The following is a 15,218-nucleotide window of genomic DNA, read 5'->3' as shown; positions in this document are numbered from 1 at the left end:
TATAGGGTTCGTTGGAAGCTGATCCTGCTTGTCTGGAGTGTATGGACCTTTTCCAGGACTGTTGCACACATGCGTGTGGAATCCGGGTCCATTATGACCACACCCCGGGTCCACGGGAGGATGAAGCAACTTTGCATGAACTGTCACCAAGGTGGTAGCAATCATGACTTGTTTAGGCAGCTGAGATGGCCTCAGGGCCGCCGGACATGACGTGGAATTCGAGGGTTTGAGCTTGTTGACGCTTCTGTCGTGCGCAAGCGTTGCATGAAGGAAGCTGATGGCCAGGGAAGCTACCACTGCCCATGCCAAAAGCGGAAATTGTAATCCTTGACTCCTGCGAGATCTCTGCTGAGGCACGGGCGCCAAAAGAACTCTTACCTGACTGCGTCGACCATGCCTCCACGACTCTGTGCTCTCTGCCATGCCGTTCGTGCGATCTTGAAACGGCCAAAGACGGGGCAGCAAATATGCAAAGAATGCTTCTTCTATGTGTTTGAGACTGAAGTCCATAACACCGTCACGGAAGCGAAGCTTTTCAAACCAGGAGACCGGGTAGCGATTGGTGCTTCCGGTGGCAAAGGTGCGGTTCTCAAAAGGATGGCTTCAGGGGTCGTCGTTCTGACCATGATCTTTCCCCCAGATTCCACCGTGCTTGCGCATGTCATGAAAACTCTGAACGAACGGTACAGTTACGGCTTGGACCTTTTCCTCTTGTCGATAGACGAAGGGATCACCGGGTACCGGGATGATTCTTTGGAGGTGCGCGAACCGCATTGTCTCTGACGAAGTGTAGACTCATATGGACCTGTTTCAGACTGTGAAACGAAATCAGCAGCAGTACGACATGCCTTTGAAAATTTTATCATATGACGAATTATACGGCTGGACTATGGATGCCATCGTCACTCAAATCGGAAAGAAAAACAACTGCACCTTTTGCGGAGTATTCCGGCGACAAGCACTCGATAGGGGTGCAGCAATACTCAACGTTGAGCATATTGTGACCGGTCACAATGCCGATGATATCGCGGAAACTGTGCTGATGAATAGTGAGTCCGATCACGACAGCGTGACCCCCTCCGTACGATCGAACCGTTCTTCTTGCAGTCATGCGTGGGGACATCGCCCGTCTCGGACGTTGTACTTCTATTTGTACACAGGGAGAAGACACGATCAAAAGGTCGAAGCCTTTCAAGTATGCATATGAGAAGGAGATTGTAATGTGAGTGCCCTTACCTCCTTGTGCATGGCAAGCTCATGACCCTTGTGCTGTCAGGTACGCGTACTTCAAAAAGCTGGATTACTTTTCAACAGAATGCATCTACTCCCCTGACGCGTATCGGGGTCATGCCAGAGCGTTCTTGAAAGATCTCGAGGTCTCACGGCCGAGCGCTATCATCGACATTATACACTCAGGTGAGGCTTTCGAGATCAAGGAGGATGTTAAGGCGACACAGAAGTCACAGCGTACGTCCAAGCTCTCCTTATCATCGCGCGACTGCCTCTAATCCAGTGTTTTCGCAGAGACGTGCAGGCGCTGCGGCTACATGTCCAGTAACGAACTGTGCAAGGCCTGCACCCTGCTCGAAGGCTTGGAGCGTGGGATGGCCCATGCGGTCGCTGTGCGTGATCTTCTCTCCTCTCTAATGCGGTTACTCAACTCTTTTTCACTCGCTTGACGCAGACCGATCGCGGACGGAAGAAGTTGGATGCCGATGACCACGCTCCAGAAAACCTGCGCACGATTCCCTTCTTTCAACTCCCTGCCAGTTCGCGACCCAATTCGACAGCCCCAATAGAAGCGGCGTCCTAGCCGACTCCTACCTCTTTTGCGTGTTTCCGTAGTCTGCGTGGTCGATACGTGATGTGTAGCCATATCCTGTAAACATAGATATATGACGACCTGTCAGGACGTTCCATGATTGAGTTTCATTTGTCCCGGCGTGCCTCAATGGCGCAGGGATTCCGAAGCAGAGACAGTGATCGTGCTTCTCACTTCTAACTTGAGATCGACAAAGGTGGCTACTACCGACAACCGAGCACTCGACGGCAGTTGTTTGGGCTCCCACCCGGCCTGAGAGCATGACGGTCCACTCGGTATCTTGGAAGCAGTTGCTCGCTGTATGAGAACGCAGGTATTGTTGTCGACTTCAACGGTGGGCGAAGGCGTACTGTATGAGTGAGCCTTGCTAGCATCTCTAAATGTTCGCCGGTGCTCTTCACCGCCCGCTATCGCGGCTTAGTGGTTTAATGTGACAGTGGCAGATGAACGAGACGAAGACGATGCATTTGGGGTACGTTACAAGCCTCCATACACCAATACTGGAATCGACATCGGTCGTCGGTCAAGAGGACATCCGTTGGGCACCTCGTGACTTCATGCTCTTTTGCCGAACCGATTGAGCCTGCTCATAATCCAGCACCCAGACCTTTATCGGTTCCCACCGGGAGATCGCTGCGAAGGAAGAGTGTAAGATGAAGCAAAGGGATGCGGAAGCAATACAACAAGATATGACAAGAGCTAGTGGATAGCAATGATAATAGCTATGCTTCCGACTTTTTCTTCTTCTTTTTCTTCGTTGCATCCCCATCCACGTCGCCATTCTCTGCTGCAGCAGCCTTTTCCGCCTTGCGTGCCTTCTTCCTCGCCTTACGTTCTTCCTCAGTCTCCGGCTTCGGGGAGATGAATAAGTCAACACTCTGCCAGACGGAGCGCTAGCACAGACGCGACTTACCTTCTCTTGATCAACGACCATGGCCTCACTCTCTCTCCGCTTCCGCTTCTTCTCCTTCTTGCTCTCCTTACTCTCCGCCTCCCCGTCCACCTCCATTTGCGCCTCCTCGATGCCCTCGGCGATCTCCTCCTTCTCCGCCGCACGCTTCTTCGCCTTCTTCTCCTCCTTCGCCCGCTTCTTCTCCGCCTTCACATCCAGCACCGCCTTCACCGCCGCCTCCATCGGCTCGCGCTGCGTCGGTACAAGGTCGACAGCATCTGCCGCAGTGTTGTACGTTTTGGTCTCGCCTGTCATTTGGAACCGCGCCTGCTTCTTGCCCGCAAACGCAGACCGCACAGCCGACGCGTCGCTCTGCGTCTCGAGCGCATGCAGCCGCGCCTCGAGCTTCGCGCGGTTCTCGATGCCTATTGACGGCGCGTGCGGCTCAGACTTGTCGTCGGCGTCGGTCAGCGCGTCGACGCGGATCGACAGTGCGGCTTTTGTGGCGACCATACGGGCCATCTGTGTAGCACATGACACAATGAGGGGCACGCGACGCGGACTACGGAAGGAGAAAACGCACCTTGCCCTTGAGTTTTGGCGGTGCTTGGCCGATGAGGGACGCATGGTAGATGAGGCCGTACTTGGGCGTGTCGTGCTTTGTCTTGAGCGCACGGAACAGAGCCTTCTCAGCTCCAAGGATCTGGATGGTACTTGCAGGATGTTTTGCGAGGTTGAGCAGGCTACCCGCGTGGCTAATGAGCCGCGCGCCGACGAGGTCGCCGACGAGCGCAGTCAAGTTAGGTGCGATGGCGTTCATGCGATTCCGGAGGTACTCCGCGAGCTGCGCACGGTAGGAGGAAATGGAAATGACCTGGTCACACAGCGAGTTGATGTGCGCCATGTCGGATTCTGAGATGTCGGTACCCATCGAGATGACCGCGGCCGCTTTCAGAGTGGCCTCCAGGTCTTCGGGGAGGATGGCAGAGAAGTCTGTCGAGGCAGCATTTGTCCGGAAAGCTAGCGGCCATGGAATGAGACGCAACCCAGAACCTCGCAGGAAGCTCACTTACCCATGTGCTTGATAACCTTCGCGTAGGCAATATTGTCGACAATGATTTTTGCCATCTCGGGGAAATGCCATCCGTACCACTCCTGCGGACGCACTAGTAGGCTCCTGGGCCTGAGGAGGATGACAATGGACGCTCACCTTGACACGCATTGCGTAAATGTTGATCTCCTTGTCGAGGTCGTCGAGGAGTGCGATTGCCTGTACAATCATCGTATCCACCTTGTCTGGCGAGAACTTGAGCTTGAATCTGCACTGTGCTTAGAAGTTGCATTACGGTCGCATTGCAGTAGTGTGTAGACGCACCGTGATAGTGAGTGACTGAGGCCCAAGCTCATGGTTGCGAGATCCTTGGGGTCAAGACCGTCCAGGAGTGCGGTGAGCTGCGAGCGGATCCCATGGAAGAGCTCGGTCATGTTTGGTGAGACGACCTTGATTTTGAGCTTCTCCTTAATTGCCTTGCCTGCTCGCTCCGGTAAACACCGGAAATCGAGGAATGCCAACTTCACATACCAATGCCCGCCTCGAAGACCGCCAATGTCTCCTTGCTCTTCCCCTTCCCGACAATCTCATCTGACAAGAACTTCTTCAAGTTCTTGCTGAGCTTTTGATCCTGCAATGCAGTGATCTCCTCCACTGCAGTCGCAGTCGAGGTGAATCGGTGAATAGCCTTCAGCTTAAGACTAGTATAGGCATTTCGTGTCCGGCGCGACAGGGGAGCAAGCGAGAAGAAAACGAGTGGGGTGCGCATGAACAACACAGAGATATACGACATGAAAGCATTGCTTACAGCTTGTTAGCCTTCTCGGGTGTCTTGAAGTCCTCCCAGACATCATTGCTCTCGAGTTTGGCATCATCCGTGAGCTTGAACAGACAGTAGCCAAGCGCAGTTTCATATAAAACCAGCATTTTCGTCGCACCCCTAGACCCAGAAGAGAATACGAAAGATACAAGCCGAGAAGGTGAGGAAAGGAGACGTCCACTGGGACCAGAAGCCGGATTTTGCACGGGAACTTTGGGTACAGTGCGTGCCGAAATTTTGAGGCAACAAGAACACGTGCTGGAAGCGGGCGCTAGAGGGTAACCCCAGTAGGCGCCAGTCTCCGGTGCGCTTCCGCGTGTGGAGATCCGTGACCGCGAACGCGACGGTCCCCGTGGGCGCAGCCATGTTTAGCCAGAGTCATCCACACGACCCGCACGAACATCCTTATCGTCTCCCACCATGTTCACGTCCCTGGCGATCTGTATATTGCTAGCTGTTGCGGGGCTGGTGAGCAGCCAGCAGGTTGCCTTTGACGTCGCAAGCATACGTGATAGTACTCATCCGGTTTCAGTCGGAACGTTCTCTCGGGCCCAGAGCAACTTCTCGACGCGTTCTTTGGCTTCTGTCACCTCACATAACGGCTATCTGGCATTGGCTCATCCCCGCTTTCCATCTCACCAAGTGCGGGTGAAGAAAAGCGAATTCTGCGACCCCACGGTCAAGTGAGTAATCAACCAAGGCCGAATTACATTAATTTGAATGTCAAGGTCAGCTGTGCTGACTGAGTCCCAGTGTGTATACAGGCTACCTGGACGTGGACTATGGTGCCAAACATTTGTTCTTCTATTTCTTTGAGAGCAGACGTGACCCAGACACCGGTGAGTACTTAATGACGACTCCTCTCCAAGGTCAACCTACACATGCCCAAGAGGTTTTGACATAAATGCGTGCAATCCTCTCTACATATGCTCAGGCGCCAAGGCCTGGTATCGCTTCAGGCCAGTCTTCATATTACATGAGGCACTATGCGGCCCACTGGAGGCTGAGCCTGCGAAATCATTCCTGCAGCCTAAGAATCTTGGCAGCTGCCGAGGAAAATATACTTGGCACACTTCACCTCCTGCAGATCATGCCGCTCTACAGCTTACTGACAGACTCCGCAGACGACGTCATGATGTGGATCAATGGGGGTATGAATTGCCTGAAGAATAAGCGTCAGAAATCTGACTTGTTGAAACACACTTGAAGGTCCCGGTTGCTCATCTTCCATGGGTCTCCTCATGGAGCTCGGTGAGGACATTTGCGCTGCGCGCTTTGGTCCATGTCAGCTCACATAATCCTTGAGGTCCGTGCAGTATTGATATGCAAAATGTCTCAAGCAACGGCACCACCTGGAATCCCTACTCGTGGAACGCAGAAGCAAATATTTTCTTCCTGGATCAACCGTGAGCCGCCTTGTGTAAATGATCGTTGCTTGTCGGAGCTGACTGCGCAGGACAGGGTCGGCGTTGGCTTCTCGTACGCAGACTACGGCGAGACAATTGAGACCACCGAAGATGCGGCCAGGAACATTCACGCTTTCCTCACCATATTCTTTGAGACATTCTCCCAGTTCAAGGGTCGTGCCTTGCACCTCGCGGGGGAATCGTATGGCGTAAGTGCATTTATCGACCCCTGATCTCTCAAGTGCCTCACAGAAACCATTTCTAGGGTCGCTACCTACCTGCCTTTGCGAGTTATGTCTACGACCAGAACACCGTTGCGGTCGCGGAGGGGCGAGAGACGCTGAATTTGTCTAGCGTGATCATTGGTAACGGCATAGTAGATATCATGATGTGCGTGGTCCGAATTCCTCCAGAGCTGCCATGCTGAGGCATCACACCGCCGATATCGTCAGGGTTTACCTGGGAAGATACGAGATCGAATGCGGCACTGCTGCGTTTGATATCCCTTTCCAGTCCATCAATGCCTGCGTCCGGATGAAAACAACGGTAAGACTTACTGCGATCATGCATATTGCGAACCACTGACGCTCATCAATGGTGACCTCCGAAGCTGCCACGCTGTCAGCAGGCTATGCAGCAGAACTGCGTTGACATATTTGATGAAATTGGATGTAAAGCAGCGGTAGACTTTTGTCAAGATCAAGTGAGCGGTGTGTTCGCGAACAGTGGTACGACAACCAGCACTTAGTTGACTTGTACCCGTGACATTTCTCAACATCCTGCACTCAGACCGCAACGTCTATGACATCTCCAAGGTGAGATTGAACACCTTGACTCAGCTGTGCAATCACTCCTGCTGAAGCATTCTCCAGCCGTGTGTAGGGACCCTCTGTTACCGAGAGACAGAAGTCATCAAGGACTATCTCGATCAACCCTCGGTTCGGGATCTTTTAGGCGTCGAAACGCCCAAGAATTTCAGTAGCTGCGACAATGATGTCGGGCGTGCATTCAATAAGCGCCTCGACAAGTACGCCGTGCCCTCGCAGTTCTACATCGCCGGCCTGCTCGAGCGTGGCGTACCCGTCCTCATCTACTCGGGCACGTACGACTGGCAATGCAATTGGTACGCGAGCAAACTCTGGCTCGAGAAGCTCGAGTGGTCGGGCAACGCGGTGTACAACACGCACGACTTCCGCGACTGGATCGTCGACGGGCACAAGGCAGGGGAGGTCAAGTCTGCGGGCCCGCTAACGTTCGCAACGATCCGCGGCGCGGGACATATGATAAGTGTTTTCCGTGCACATCTGTCTGGCATAAGGAATGGTGTGCTGACATGAAGGTTTTGCGACTATACGTCCCGCACGACAAGCCGGCGGAGGCGCAGGCTATGATATCTCGGTGGCTAGCTCGGGCAGACTTCTAGCCTTGTGAAGCTGCGGTACTGGAGGGTATTTCTGAAATGTAGGAGTCGGCATTGTACATTATTCGTCTCTCGGTGGCCTGCCCGACGAGGAAATCAAGTCTTCACTTTGTTCATCTACTATATAGGCTCGGGCATCTCGGGCATCTCGGGCAATGTGGTAAGACCGCATAACGTTCAGTAGTACCACAAGTGTGCTGTAATCGCGATGAGGCTTCCAATCTACTCGCCCTCAGCACAAGTAAGCCGCCCCGTAAAGAGTACTAAGGCGTTCGAAGAATGGAAACCAGGACACTAGATTGGCTCTGAAACTGGAACTTGACAAAGTTATGAGTGATGTCTGCTCATAACACGGCCGCATGTCCAGCAGTCCCTCGAACGTCTCAGAACCGCTAGCTATTACAAGCTCCAGGATATACACGGCACTTGCTTCGGCTTCTAATCCACCTGGGCTATTCGGCGCTCTCGGGCAAGGGGTATCGGGCCCGACCCCAGAGGCGTCCTGGACCTCTCATTTCCGTCGCGGGAGTGGCAACTTTGTCGGTCCCTGTCTCGACTCACGAGCACTGATTGGCTTTGCGATGCTCTTGTGATCTCAACGCCTACACCATGATCTCAGCCAGAGGGCGATCTTGAAGTGGAAGCGGACGGAGGGACACCTTCGGTGAATATCAGCTCAATCACATCTCGAGGCGTATCCGAGTCGTGTCCCAGGCGGGTCCCTTTCGTAAGCAACGACCACCATTCGGACAGCACGGTCGAAAGCGAAGCTCATCTAGGGAGACGTGAGAGAGATGAAGTGCCTGCGGGCGTTGACCGATGTGGCAGAGTGGCTGCGACGTCAGGCGATGTCGACATGGTGTGCTATGTATATACCGTAAAACTCGACTAAATTTGAGACGTCGGGATGGACGTTTTGTTCTCCTGATATGATTTGCAGGAGCGGTCGCGACTTGACAGTGATCAGAGGAGAGCTGTGAATGTATAACGGAGGCGCGTGGGACCTGTCTTTTAGAGAAGACGTGCTGATTCGTTGTCATCATTCTGGATTGATATGTCGAGCATTGGTGGGACATCCCCTCTGCCCCTGTCCCAGGAGTAAGCGCAGGTGGAAACATTCGACTTTGCTGCGTCCGGGAGCCTCGCCCTGTACAACATGTTGATCGACCAGAGAGACTGGTCGTGAAGGCTGAACGCGGGATGATCAATGCATGGTGCGAGGAGAATGCGATATGAAGAATCCAGTGTTGTTATGGGGATAAGCAATCTGCCGGTCTCCCCGAACCGGTAATCTGGTAGACGACGGCGGCGAATCAGGAGCCCGCTAGTTAAAGGGCTCTGTCCCCTCGCCCATCTTTCCACCGTCCCCCCTCTCCTCTCTTCGTTCTTTTTCGGTGCTCAAGGTCGGTGTCCCGTGTCCCTTGCTGCAGATGGGCGCGAGCAATGTCCTGACATCTCACGTCTCTCTCATAGTCACTTCGGGCTGCCCGGTAGCGCCCCTGGACCACTTCCATTCGTTTCGGCACCGCCCAAATTGTCCTCCAGCAGGCTTTCAACTCCGGCAGTAAGCAACCAGATATTTCGTCATGCCTTCTATCGCCTCTTTATTTGCCCTCGCCGCACCCTTGATGGTCCTCGGTGCCCCCGTCGCCAAACGGGACACTGCTACCAATCTCCTGGTCTTAAGTAAGTGCCTATGTGTCTGTCAAACCTATCGAGTCGACATCTGACTTCGGCTGAAGAGTTTGCGGATGTCCTTGAGCAAGCCGAGTCGCAGTTCTACCAGCAGGCTCTTCAGAAGTTCCAGCCGTCGGACTTCACGGCCGCTGGTTTCGTTGACGCGCAGGTCCCCATACAGCAGTTCACGGCCATCCAGTCTGATGAGGCGACACATCAGACCGTCCTCGAGGTAGGCCTCTTCGCAGGTTGACTCGGATCAGCTCATTTTATTCCTGTTGTTGGTTGTAGTCGGCGATCCAATCCCTCGGCGACATGCCCATCTCCAACTGCCAGTTCAACTTCGACAGCGTGCTCACCGACGTCGCGACTATGGCACCTGTCGCTCGTTTGGTTGAGAATGTTGGAGTGGGTGCGTACTTGGGCGCTGCACACCTAATCGACGATCCCGTGCTCCTCACCGATGCCGGCTCGATTCTGACCGTCGAGGCTCGCCACCAAACAATCCTCAACGTCCTGAACAACGGCGCCTCGATCCCTCAGGCGTTCGACATTGCGCTACTCCCTAACGAGGTTCTCGCTATCGCTGGCCAGTTTATTTCCGGGTGTGATGTTGGTATTCAAGGTCTGTGTGGATCAAAACCTCCAATTCGAATTGTCGCTAAGGCAACGTCCACAGCGAACCCGCCTCTGACTGTGACGAACACTGGTGCTGCTCAGCCCGGCACGCTCCTCACATTCTCGTCGCCCGCTATCAACGGCTCAACGGATGTATGTGATGTTTTTCATGAAGCGACAATTTGTCTAACAACCGCTATGTAGGGTCTCTTCTGCCAGATGCTCGTCGGTGGCCTGCCTACTGCTATCCCGTTCCCGATCGATCAGTGCGTCGTGCCCCAGGGTATCGAGGGCCCTGTCGGCCTCTTCATCACTAGCGATGGGCAGCCCCTGAACAACAACGTTCGTGACCGTGCGAGCCAAGCTGTCCTCGCTGGCCCTACCATGGCTTTCATCGACACCCAGAAGCAGCTCCTCAGTCAGCTTGCTCTCGCCGGATCCAGCGACAGCAACAGCAGCTCGAGCACTAGCACGACCACCATCACTCCTCCTGAGGCTAGCTCCATCATCTCGAGTGCTTCTGCAGCGTCTGCGACTGCGACCGACAGCGCCTCCTCGTCCGCGCCAACTGATTCTTCGTCCTCATCGTCTTCGTCGTCGTCGTCTTCATCCTCGTCGTCGTCATCTTCCTCTTCGTCCAGCGCGCCCTCAGAGTCCGACAACACCGTTGTCGACTCGCCCGGAACCCGCAACGTCGCCACTGGTACTTACGCGGGCGGCGCGATCACCATCGACGGCTGGCAGAACGACCAGCCCCTCTTGCCCGACGACTCATCGGCGTCCGCTTCCGCGTCTGCGTCGGTCACCGACAGCGCCTCCGCGTCTGCCACTGATAGCGCTTCTGCGTCCGCCACCGACAGCGCTTCTGCGTCTGCCACTGACAGCGCTTCGGTGTCTGCGTCTGCATCTGCATCCGACAGCGCCTCTGTGGCCGCCTCGACTGGCGTTGTGTCTGCAGGCGCTGTGTCCGCTTCGTCCTAAATTATGACTTTGCTTCGACGTCGACGTGGAGGCCGCCCGGAGACGACGCTCAATGTGAGATACGGCTGTGATGCGGACATTTCACTTTGCACACGGACACTGGGGCCCGAGGACATTTATATACTATCACCAAGCGTAGGCTCCTGATAGATAGGTGTACAGCGAGGCCGTACATACTGGTTTGCTCTTTGTTTAATCCTCTTCGTATTTCTCTTCGTTCGGCTTTGAAGCTCTTCGATCGCTCTACGATATGCTGCCGCCTGTTGCTGCACGTTTGGCATGCTGGTCCATTGTTCTGTACCGTACTTTGCTCTGTATGGTACGCTTTTGACCGAAAAGACCATCCGTTCCAAAATACCGCCGACCCCTTCCTTGCGGGGAAATTTGAAGTGTGCTGCGGAGATCTGTAAGTTGACCATTCGATCCCTGTCTGTCCAGTTCCTGCTGTCCTGACAGGGCGCTTCCTCTTCTGATGAGGCAGATATATTATGATTGCAATGTACACGGTTTTGCCCGCAGCAGATACGTATTAGCATCCGCCGACGGCTCAGGCAACAGTGGGGACAGCAAGTTCGAAGACGGCGGCCTTTCTCTTCTTTGTGGTTCGGTGCTGCGGTACTAGTAGCCTTCAGAGTTCATCAAGCCGACCTCCGCAGGTGCAGAGTTCGTCCCCATGTCTGCCCATGAAGATTCGAAGCAGGCTTTCTTCCCCGCATCACTTGAGCTTATTGCACCACTTATCGTTCCCACTTTTTCGCCGCCAATGCCCTTGTGCTCCCTTACACCGAATGGATCCCTGCTACCTGCATCGCTACCTTCATCGAAGTCTTCTTCTCCGGAATGTCCCCCGAACATACCAAACCTTCTTGTCCATATTTCTCGCGGCTTTGTGCAGTACCTTGAGCCTTGTGACATAGCTGATTTCAAAGCAGCGAAGGTTTGTTCGACCTCTCGCATCAGCGGCTAACGGAGCTGATAGACGCGCTTCCTGTCCCAAACCCTGATCAAGGACTTGCTCCCAAAATATCTTGACTTATCTCGGACTTGGACGAAGCAAGAGAAGGCTTCCATCTCCGGGCTGGTCACTGCGGTACGTTTAGCTGTTCCTCACGAAGCTCGGGTCGACGTCATAGGTACTTTTTACCAGACTGCATCTGGTTTTCCTATATTTGCCAAATACAAGGGGCATTGGCACATCGAACGCTAATGCTATCATAGGCTGTACGCTCATCGTCGAAACATCAAACGACGCAATGCAGCTCGTTTGTCGACCCGTGGAGGTATAACGACCGCACAGACTAAACCAACACCAAACAGGGCCCGAAGGTATATATTCCTTGTCCCGCATTGTTGGGAATATACTTGGCCTCATAGTCCGCCAATGTACAGACAGTACGTACGAAACAGAAGACGCACTCAGCCACGCCGGTTCCCGTGAATCAATGCGGATCGGAGAGTGTCGGCAATCCGTCAGACGTATGTTCTTCCTCAACGCATTCGTATTCATGATTTGCTTGAAAGTTATTGTTAGGCACCGCCGCCACCGATATTCGACATACCGAGAAGTCGCTTGCAACAGACTCGAGGCAGCGGCCAATGGGCCGTCCTTCAGTACCTACTTTCCGCCGCTGATTGCACCTTTGATTACCTCCTTGACCGGTTCATACGTGCCGGGATTGACAGTAAAGCTCGACTATGTGCCATTGCTGAGTGGCCTGAGGATGAGAGAGATCTCTTTCTGCGAGCCGACGTCCGTCTGAATGCGTTCGAGTGCAAGACCGTGTGTAGAAATATATCCGAACGTTTGCGCGCAGTGGCTGAATGACGTGTGTAGAGATCATGACAGTGTCTTTGCGTGCCTGCAATGAAGTCTTTTTCTGATGCATGCTATGTGTGAAACAGAGAACAATTGTCGTACCTTTGTCAGAGGGTTCGCCTGAGGAGGAAGAGTCTTGCGAACCATCGAAATTAAGGTTGCGATCCTAAAAGAAATGCTCACCGGCGGGTTGGAACCGCGGCACCTATGAAACTACATTATTAGCACCAAGGTTCTAACCAACTGGGCTAGTCAAGCGTTATCAGCATTGCTGATATATCTTTTTTCACAGCTAGTTTTCAGTAGTGTCTATTGTTAGCGTTCTAACTGCCGGCTTGGCGCACAGGGGAGCTTGTGCCTCGACTTGATCCCCACCCTCCATCCTCTCCTCCGTCTCATTTGGGATGACCACGGCTACGGATAACGCCTGGATGCCTTCTGGCAGACGTCAGGTTACGCTCGGAAATACGCTGAAGCGCACCCTCAAACTACGCCAGGGAATACCGGTCAAGAACGCGAAAGTCGAGCGCGAGTTCTATTCATTTCGGTGTTAGTATCTACCGCCACTCATGTAATGTGCGTGCTCACCTCGACGATTCCCCAGACAATTTCAAGCCAGAGTCTGTCGATACATCGAGGTCGGGCACTGTCGAAACCAAGAAATCGAAGGACGAGACGGGCCCGTCGAACGTCACTGTGGTTAGACCGAGTCAACAGGTGCGTCATGGGCTGATGACACAAACCACCGCTTTGGAGTTCAACGTCGCTCATATGACAGAACGAGAGCGGTGTGCACTTTGTTGGGCAAGAGAAGAGTGCGAAGGAGTTTGAATGCGTCCTCATACATAACGAGGAAGATGGGGTACGTTCATGTGCATCCGCTCAGCTTGGTCAGATTGTCTGACAATTGACCCTAGAGCTTTATTCTCGAGAAGATAGACTCATATGTCGCCCTCCATCACGATCCTAAACCAACGCTCGCTCCCCGCCATGTCGAGTCGCGTGAGTTGTTATACGCATACGCAATCTACCTGTCAGGTCGCCGATCTGACTGTGGTCGGTGATTCGCCCAGCTGCACCCTCGGTCCCTCCACGGATATCAGCCTCCTCTCCCTCATCTAGCTCTCACGCACAACTGGCCGCGGTCAAGCAAGAGGAAGAGGAGAGCGAGGGTGAGATACCAGAGACGAAACCAGAGCCAAAAACCGACCTCAAGACGAAGCAATCTGCGCCTAAGGTTCCCAAACCTCGGCAACAGCAATCCACATCGACGTCTGCATCAGCACCTGCACCTACGCCAACTCCCGCTGCAGTGCCAGGACTGATACCCCCACCAATGTCGGCAACTTCTCGCTCGGGTCATAGCCTACCTCTCAAATCCACGCCGGCGGGTCCTGTCAAGCTCAAGAATGAAGCGCCTGATGCTCCGCCGTCTCAGGCGCCCTCGAAACTTGTGAAGAGCCCTAATAAGCGTGAACGTCCTGTGCAGCTTGAGGCAGAAACTCTCGAGATTCGACGGCCGCAACCTCCGGCGAAGAAACCTAGAGTTGTACAGAAGGAACAGTCGCCACCGCCGCCTCCCAAACCCGTCGAATTTGCATTCCCCGACTCATCATCAGCGGTGTCCCTCCCTCCAGCGCCTGTGTCTGCAGCACCAAACCCGATCGCCGCCGCGGTTCCGTCCGATTCGGAAGATGACGAGTGGGATATCGTTCCAGCCGTCGCCGCGCCTGCGTCTCCAGCGCCCACAGCACCCTCGCGCCCGATCGTCATGGAGGAAATCGACGAGTATACGCCCCCGCCGCACAACATCGAGCTGCCGCCGCCACCCACCATGCCGATGTCCACGGACGAGCCCGACGCGGACGGCGAGGAGATCGACATGGCCCTGTTCGAGGAGGAGCTGAACGACCAGCTCCTCGGCGGCGGGGGAGAGGCCGAGCAGGAAGGCATGGGCCTCGACGAGGACGAGGACTTCCTCGCCGGGGCGGTTTCGCCTATCGCGGATCGCCAGCCGATCAGCTTGAGCGAGTTCGCGGGTGGCAGCGTCGACTTCGGCGACGACGACGAGTACTCGAGCAGCGACGACAGCGACGACGATTGAGCGGCCTGCTCCGATACAGGTGCGGTCCCTTTTCTCCCACGTATATTTAGAGTCCTTGCGTATTGGTGATCATTATACCGTATGTACACATAATGATACCTTGGGACCATTCGATATCTGGATTGTATTATTTACTGCGACTCCCCGAATAGAAAGTCTTATTTGAATTCTACGTGGTGATAGAGGTGCGTGTGCTTATAGTACATGTGCTTGGGCTAGATCGGTTACGGTAAGCTACCCCAACACCGCGTTCCTACGGCTCCTTCAAGGAGCCTTCTGAGTGCGTTCAGAGGAGCCCTCGATTACCTGGAAAAGGGCCGCAACGCTTGAACTTCTATAACTCCACGGCTCCCTGCAGCGTCTAGTTGCCGCATGGTGTGCGTGCGGTGTATGTGAGTGTCTACGGAGCTACCGAAGCCGAAGGGCTGATAGCCCGCCTGTACTCCCGCTAGCCCTCAGTTACAGTGGCTTCACGCTCCAGCTACCCCAATGGATGGCCCGCCAACGTCACGCTATACACCGCCCACACGCGGATAGTTCCGCCCTTGTCCACCGGTGTTTCAGCACCACATGCACAGGTCGCACGGGCAAGTCAAGTGGACCGCTAATGT

General features: G+C 54.3%; 5 protein-coding genes across 5 annotated transcripts; 4 read left to right on the top strand and 1 right to left on the bottom strand.

Annotated features, from left to right (window-relative positions):
* Positions 1-392: 392 nt before the first annotated feature.
* On the top strand, positions 393-1,904 carry DICSQDRAFT_83913 (uncharacterized protein; the record flags this gene model as incomplete). Its single annotated transcript, XM_007364330.1, has 7 exons — positions 393-580; positions 641-759; positions 815-1,049; positions 1,108-1,222; positions 1,277-1,467; positions 1,525-1,622; positions 1,685-1,904. Coding segments are annotated over 7 exons (1,075 nt in total), but the record flags the coding sequence as incomplete, so codon positions are not given.
* A 488-nt stretch (positions 1,905-2,392) lies between these two features.
* On the bottom strand, positions 2,393-4,778 carry DICSQDRAFT_103532 (Nop-domain-containing protein). Its single transcript, XM_007364329.1, has 8 exons — positions 4,574-4,778; positions 4,297-4,466; positions 4,090-4,246; positions 3,925-4,033; positions 3,788-3,869; positions 3,298-3,734; positions 2,736-3,236; positions 2,393-2,673 (listed from the first exon to the last, which is right to left on the bottom strand). The coding sequence occupies exons 1-8, from the start codon at positions 4,690-4,692 to the stop codon at positions 2,545-2,547; spliced, it is 1,704 nt and encodes a 567-aa protein (XP_007364391.1). The 5' UTR covers positions 4,693-4,778; the 3' UTR covers positions 2,393-2,544.
* A 227-nt stretch (positions 4,779-5,005) lies between these two features.
* Positions 5,006-7,414, top strand: DICSQDRAFT_56406 (peptidase S10 serine carboxypeptidase; the record flags this gene model as incomplete). The annotated part of the gene is made up of 12 exons (XM_007364328.1): positions 5,006-5,268; positions 5,339-5,424; positions 5,710-5,736; positions 5,795-5,836; positions 5,892-5,991; positions 6,047-6,200; positions 6,257-6,381; positions 6,444-6,537; positions 6,602-6,716; positions 6,781-6,806; positions 6,864-7,280; positions 7,331-7,414. 12 exons carry the CDS (start codon positions 5,006-5,008, stop codon positions 7,412-7,414), a joined length of 1,533 nt encoding a protein of 510 aa, XP_007364390.1.
* A 1,349-nt stretch (positions 7,415-8,763) lies between these two features.
* DICSQDRAFT_160792 (uncharacterized protein) lies at positions 8,764-11,052 on the top strand. Its single transcript, XM_007364327.1, has 5 exons — positions 8,764-8,814; positions 8,885-9,097; positions 9,154-9,320; positions 9,380-9,859; positions 9,911-11,052. The coding sequence occupies exons 2-5, from the start codon at positions 8,998-9,000 to the stop codon at positions 10,685-10,687; spliced, it is 1,524 nt and encodes a 507-aa protein (XP_007364389.1). The 5' UTR covers positions 8,764-8,814; positions 8,885-8,997; the 3' UTR covers positions 10,688-11,052.
* Positions 11,053-12,874: 1,822 nt separating this feature from the next.
* DICSQDRAFT_154241 (uncharacterized protein) lies at positions 12,875-14,754 on the top strand. Its single transcript, XM_007364326.1, has 5 exons — positions 12,875-13,052; positions 13,108-13,220; positions 13,282-13,365; positions 13,421-13,505; positions 13,577-14,754. Exons 1-5 carry the CDS (start codon positions 12,908-12,910, stop codon positions 14,605-14,607), a joined length of 1,458 nt encoding a protein of 485 aa, XP_007364388.1. The 5' UTR covers positions 12,875-12,907; the 3' UTR covers positions 14,608-14,754.
* The last annotated feature ends 464 nt before the right edge of the window (positions 14,755-15,218 follow it).

The sequence above is a fragment of the Dichomitus squalens genome (assembly GCF_000275845.1).
Source record: "Dichomitus squalens LYAD-421 SS1 unplaced genomic scaffold DICSQscaffold_8, whole genome shotgun sequence".
Lineage (NCBI taxonomy): Eukaryota > Fungi > Basidiomycota > Agaricomycetes > Polyporales > Polyporaceae > Dichomitus > Dichomitus squalens.
Note: the sequence above shows the minus strand (reverse complement) of the source record. Positions and strands in the feature narration are given on the sequence as shown.

Excerpts from the sequence above, each read along its gene's own strand:
- DICSQDRAFT_103532 (XM_007364329.1), bottom strand. The coding sequence starts at position 4,692 with ATGCTGGTTTTATATGAAACTGCGCTTGGCTACTGTCTGTTCAAGCTC. Across the intron at positions 3,870-3,924 it reads TTTACGCAATGCGTGTCAAG|GAGTGGTACGGATGGCATTT; the intron begins GTGAGCGTCCAT and ends GTGCGTCCGCAG. Across the intron at positions 2,674-2,735 it reads TGGTCGTTGATCAAGAGAAG|CCGGAGACTGAGGAAGAACG; the intron begins GTAAGTCGCGTC and ends ATCTCCCCGAAG.
- DICSQDRAFT_160792 (XM_007364327.1), top strand. The coding sequence starts at position 8,998 with ATGCCTTCTATCGCCTCTTTATTTGCCCTCGCCGCACCCTTGATGGTC. Across the intron at positions 9,098-9,153 it reads TACCAATCTCCTGGTCTTAA|AGTTTGCGGATGTCCTTGAG; the intron begins GTAAGTGCCTAT and ends CTTCGGCTGAAG. Across the intron at positions 9,860-9,910 it reads CTATCAACGGCTCAACGGAT|GGTCTCTTCTGCCAGATGCT; the intron begins GTATGTGATGTT and ends ACCGCTATGTAG.
- DICSQDRAFT_154241 (XM_007364326.1), top strand. The coding sequence starts at position 12,908 with ATGACCACGGCTACGGATAACGCCTGGATGCCTTCTGGCAGACGTCAG. Across the intron at positions 13,053-13,107 it reads CGAGTTCTATTCATTTCGGT|ACAATTTCAAGCCAGAGTCT; the intron begins GTTAGTATCTAC and ends ACGATTCCCCAG. Across the intron at positions 13,506-13,576 it reads TCCCCGCCATGTCGAGTCGC|CTGCACCCTCGGTCCCTCCA; the intron begins GTGAGTTGTTAT and ends TGATTCGCCCAG.